The following is a 6000-nucleotide window of genomic DNA, read 5'->3' as shown; positions in this document are numbered from 1 at the left end:
AATATGTTACCTTTGACATAAATTAGGTCACAGGTTACCAAATATGTGTGGGTCTGCTTCTGGTCTTTTCTACTTCTTTGATATATTTGTCCATGCTTGTGCCAATACCACATTGTCTTAGTTACAATAGCTTTGTAATACATCTGGACATCTGCTAGAGTTACTACCTGTAAGATTGCTTTGACTATTCTTGAACTCTTGTATTTCCATATACATTTTAGAGTCAGCTGATTAATTTCCGCAAAAAAAAAAAAACCTCTAATTTTTACCAGGTTTACATTCAATCTGTTGACATCTTAATATGCTGAATTTCTAATCCATGAACACCATCATTTGTATATCTTCTTCCTTTCATTAATTTTCTTCAGTGCAGAGGCTTATATATCTTTCATAATTTTACATTTATATTCATGAGGGATTTTGGTGAGTAATTTTCCATTCTTGTATCATCTTGTTGGGTTTTGGGATGAAGATTATCCTGGCCTCATAAATGTATAGAAGAGTGTAATCTTTCTTGCTGTTTTCTAGGACAGTTTGTATAAGATGGGTGTTTTTTTTTTTTTTAATAAGTATTTAGAGGGAATATCATAGTTGCTTTTCAAAAAATTATTAAATGTGTTATTACATCTAAAGCACCTAGAAAGTATCTGGCATTTGATAAGTGCTATAAAATGTTAACCGTTCTGATATGCTTGACTGTCCATTTTCCTGTGTAAATTATTACATTAAAATGCCGGAACAGAATGGCAGGTTTTATACAAAGAGACCTATATAAAGAGGTAATGTGCTTTAAGCCATTCTTGAGAAGTCACCCTTCAACTTTTATTCAATTTTCAATTGACTACTCATTATATTTTCAGAGAATATTCTATTTCGATTTTTCAACCATTCTGTTGCCATAAAAGTTAGATTAAGACTACATAAATGAGGTGGGTTTTGACAGAACGTAATTTTAAATAATGAATATAGTTAACTCCATCTCATACTCATGAAGAATTTTTTGTAGCTGATGGGTATATACTGAGTTCATGACACATCTAATTTTTCCTCTTACTACAATCATCCTGTAGCCCTTCTTTCATTCCCAATCTCTGCCCTCTCTCCCTCATCTCCCTCCAGTGGAAATTTGCAAAGTTACCTTCATTCAGTCTCCACATTCTGACATCCACTCACGTCTCAACCTCAATCTTTTCTACTCCTACCGCTCCCCTGAAATGACTTGTTGCCAAGGTCCTCCCAAACTGCCATGTCATTAAGGTCATCATTCTGTCCTCAATCTATGTGTTCACAGTGGCATTTAGCACTACCGACCACACCTTTCTGGAAACATGCTCTATCCTTGAATTCTATGACTGCACATGCTTACTGCTTTCCTATTTAATTCTATTTCTATTTACAGTCTTAGCTGACTAATCTTTATATATATATGACTATGAGTGTTGAGTTCAATCTCTTAAAGCATGTAGCTTCATTCATCTTCTATGACTGTTGGCCCTTAAATGTATCTCTCTCAAGTACAGTGTATTTCTTTTAGCTCCATTTCAGTCACCTCATAGACATCCCCGTTTGGAGGCTTCTCAAGCATCCCAAATTCAACGTCATCTAAAATTGGGCTCCTGCAGTTCTTCCCCTGGATGCTCTTACAATCCTCTCTCTTGGTAAAAGGCGAGATGATCTTTCTAGACCCAGAGACAAGAGGACTGAGTGCCATCCTTGATCTACTCTCTCCCTCACTCCATAGTCAAGCAATTGTGAAGTCCTGCTCACTTTAATCTCTTAACCATTCTCTGATTTCACTTATATGTGTTTCTTTTTCCAGTGCCCTTATTTGAAAGTCCAGGCAAACATCAACTTATCAGAAGCTCTACAACTGGCTCTTCTCTGGTCATTCGTAATTGCTAGTGTACCCACTGCAGTCAGAATGATCACTTTAAAAGCTGAATCTGAGAATGTCATGCCATTGCTTGAAAATATTTGTTTAATGCCTGGCTCTACCAAGGGAATGTAATCTGTTTTGTTCAAGTATATCATCAACATTCAATATATGTTTGTTCAGTGATAAATAATAAGAAAAAGAATCAAAAATTGTTTTACCACCTACAAATAAACATTATATTTTCCTTTGATATGTAGGTAATCTGTTTTGTTCAAGTATATCATCAACATTCAATATATGTTTGTTCAGTGATAAATAATAAGAAAAAGAATCAAAAATTGTTTTACCACCTACAAATAAACATTATATTTTCCTTTGATATGTAGGTAAGGACTTCTCCAAATATGACACTGTTTAATTTAAAAGTTTATAATCAACATGGCCAGAGCTTATAAGTAGTATCACATAATATGAGGTGTGCACTTAATGCAAGAAATTATTTCCTGGGATAGACCACACTAATTTATTCAGCTCAGCTCTCTGTTCTGAGAATCACACATGAAAAGGCAGAGAAAGAAATGTTCTCTATGACCTGGTCAGTTAATCATGTATTTTCTGAGTGACTATTAGATGACAGATAGGATGGGCTATCCAGTGGAGGGAAGTGGGAGTCAAGGCCTCTGGTAATTATGAGCGATGGCAGAATACGGCAGATGCCAGAAAGATATCTAAGATGTCGGGGTGCAAAAGAGAAAGATGGACTCTAATCCAGCCAAGGAACTAAGAAAGCCAATGTGGGCAGGAGACTTCTGAAAGTTTTGAAGGAGGGTAGAATTAATTTGGATAGAAACTGGGGAGAAACTATTTCAAGGGAAAAGAATAATCTGAATGAATACTGACCTGGCATAATGTAATTGGCACCATTACCTACCTTGACTTGTGAGAGGTTATAGAGGCCTCAGCTTGGGCGGTGCCTTGGGTGGTCGCGATTGGAAATGTACAAAACATAAACGGACAAGATAATGTGTCAACACTGATCTACCAGATTTTATGGGTTGGGAGATGGTGATAAAAGCATGAGGAATAAAAAAGGGATGCCAAGGGCCCCCCAGCACATAAGATGCCTGCGCCAATAAGGGGCATAACAAAGCTAGAAGGAGACTGTGGGGTTAGGGGTCCTGAACACATGGAGGGAAAGATAATGCTGAATTTCCGAACTGCTGAGGAAGAGATGCCTGTAAGACACCAAGCAGGACTGGAAACTGGTGTGTGAGGTTTGAGAAGAGAACCAGGAGAGCTTGGCCAGACTTCAACATTCCTATTAAATTATCTTTAATTATCACACTGTGAAACCATAATCCATAAACTTTATCTAAAGCATCCCCGAATCTTTCATACGAGTTTGACTACTTGTAGGAATCTTAACATTTCACTTGCAGATAGCATTCATTTTTAACATCCCATGCCTACTTAATCAATTAACAATTGTTTTCCATACAGTTTACTAAAGGTTGATTCTGTCCCTGCTCTTGCATCCCAGCTGCTGTTTGTATCCTAAACTTAATGCTGAAAATTCCAGAGGGACTACAGAAGAGATAAGTCTAACTAATGATGCCTTCTTTTCAGGCGAATTATTTCATTTTGAAATTCTATTGCAAGAGAACAACAATAAAGTATTGGTTCCACTTTTAAATAAATAAGGGGTTATTCTGCTGCTGAAAGTTTTCATTCAAATGACTGATCAGATCTCACGTGTCTGTTTAAAAATGTCTGACTTAGGTCGTTACAAAATGACAGACTATGATAAACTAGATGGTAGTTGGGAGTGAGACAATGAGGCATTGTTTACACAGAAGATTAACTGGTTTAACAAAAGAGGTTCTTGGGTATCTATTGTATGTACAACTCAGAGATTTACTGGAGCTTTTATAATTTCTGCAAGGTTCTTTTTCAGCCAGCTTCATTAACTTGAAGTAAATCAAATCATGCAGAAATCTGGCTCAGCCAGAAAGCAACCCAGGAAGATAGAATATGAAGAAAAACAGACACAGGATGATAAGGTTTAGAATCTTCGGCATTTTTCATAAACATTTTGTTTGAAGATTATTAAATTACAACCCAGAGACAGAGAGAGGAAAAAAAAAAACACAGTAAAACTCACTATTAGATCTTTTTACCTCAACTTTTCTTTACAATACATATATATATATATTATATATATATAAATCTGCACATACAAAGTATGTGTCAACAAAATACAGTCTTTACAACTTAAATATCATTTGAACAGAAAGGTATTTGTATACATTTTATATATGCATAAAAATTGGGATTTTTACTTGCAGGGGGTTACGGTGAAATGGTGAAGACTGATATACTCAAAAAGACTTCCGGGTGGTACTTTTCTAGGAATGGGGTTCTGAGATATATTTTTATTATGTGTAGCCTATTTTGCTCAGGAACAAAAGATCCATTTGGATTGCTACAGCATTTTTACTTTCTTAAAAAAGCAGGCAAATGAAGGGAGTATGACAATCAGATAAGCAGCCACATACATTGGTCCCTTGCTCCTCAGCCTTTATCTTTCAAAACGCTTCTCAGAATTCATTCAGTCATTCCCCTCCCCCTCTTTCTCAAGCTATAATATTGAGATTTTATTTGGGAGATAAGCAAAAAGTCAAGTCAGAAGAAATGGCTATTTGAGGCAACGACATACTTTCATGAAACCTTCAGGTTTTGGGTGAATGATCCCTTGGGGCCTTCCTGGGGCATCCATTGCCAGCAACGGACCACGATGCAGGCTGGCATCCAGCACCAAGCAGCTTACTGAAATTTTACATATAGGTCTTTGGTAATTACGGCTGAAAGATCCCTAAAGAATTGGGCTAATCCTGGTAATTATTTTTAAAAATCTATTTATAATATACATTATTTGGGTGGACGGTGACTATCTATCAAGGACTTGTTAACTCAGAGAAAAAAACGGACTCATGAACAATCATCTGAAAGGAGTGCAGGGGTGGGGAGTGAAAATAACTGAATCTTAATGAGGATCTGTCGGATGTGTGAAAACGAGTTCAAAGTCATGCTCGAATCCAAGTGGCCTCCTGGCTGTTCTCAAGGAGGGTGCTCAGACCCATGGAAGCCTTGCTTTAGCTCCTATTTGAGAAGGGATGTGAGTCTTTTACCGTCTCTGGGTTGTTCCCTTTTGCTGGGCTGACTCAAGAAGCAACCAGGACGCCCCTGCACATGGATGCACACACACGTGCGTGCATCAGTGCCACGAAGAAGGGGGCGGATACAGACAGGGCTCCACACAGCACGCACTGCAGACTGACACCACGGATACCACTGAACGAGAGAGAATATTGGTCTAATCAACCCAACACGGAATCGGGTGCTGGCGTCCAAGTCGGCGTGTGTCCTAGAGCGCGCTGCGCTTCTTCCGAAGGGGGCTCTGGCTGCTGCCGGGCTTCAACTCTGCATACTGCACCTGTGAAAACAGACAGACGTGACGCTGGCAGTTAGGTAACCCTAGCTCACCACAGTGTGCTAATGGCTCCCCGAGGACACACCAAGGCAAAGGAAGGAAGGTTCAAAGGTAATGAATCATTTTCTAAACACAGGAACATGGAGGGATTAATTGCAGGAAGGATTTGAAGAGTCATGCATCATTTCTTGAAACCAAAATATTAAAAGCAGATTTTTCTAATGAGATGCATGGGTTTCTGGGTTTCTACCTGCTCTCAGCACTGCTAGATGGTTTTAGTTCTGTGTATGCCCGTGTTCAACCAGAAAAGAGCTTAATAACAGCCTCTTGGGAATGTTTATCTTAGTATATGATACAGCAACTTACTAAGAATTATTCATTTAGAAATATCTAAAATCTTGGGGGAAAAAATCTCTGCCAATTACATACATTTCTTTTGCCAGAGGGGGCAGAAATGTTGAAATTAATGCTGGCCCCAGACTAATAAAAGATTTCTCTTATAAATGAATTTCATTTACAATGTAATGGCTAAAACATCTGTGACAAATATGAACATGTGGGGAGTCCCCAGTGGCAAACTGTCTACTGTGTTATTAGCAAGTGCTCTTGGAGATACACGGAGATCTTACTAGCT

General features: G+C 38.1%; 1 protein-coding gene across 9 annotated transcripts in view; it reads right to left on the bottom strand.

Moving 5' to 3' along the window:
• Nucleotides 1–3617: 3617 nt before the first annotated feature.
• The window catches only part of MCTP2 (multiple C2 and transmembrane domain containing 2), a 257535-nt gene continuing 255152 nt past the window's right edge, over nucleotides 3618–6000 (bottom strand). For 8 of the 9 annotated variants that reach the window (XM_036843935.1, XM_036843934.1, XM_036843931.1 and 5 more), the window contains one exon: nucleotides 3618–5369. In XM_036843935.1, coding sequence (XP_036699830.1) covers nucleotides 5301–5369 — 69 coding nt within the window. In that variant the 3' untranslated portion in view covers nucleotides 3618–5300. The remainder of the gene's footprint in view (nucleotides 5370–6000) is intronic. The other variant, XR_005018816.1, reaches the window with a different exon arrangement.

Source organism: Balaenoptera musculus, chromosome 2 (genome assembly GCF_009873245.2).
Source record: "Balaenoptera musculus isolate JJ_BM4_2016_0621 chromosome 2, mBalMus1.pri.v3, whole genome shotgun sequence".
Lineage (NCBI taxonomy): Eukaryota > Metazoa > Chordata > Mammalia > Artiodactyla > Balaenopteridae > Balaenoptera > Balaenoptera musculus.
The sequence above is the reverse complement of the archived record's forward strand: the minus strand, read 5'-3'. Positions and strand labels throughout refer to the sequence as shown.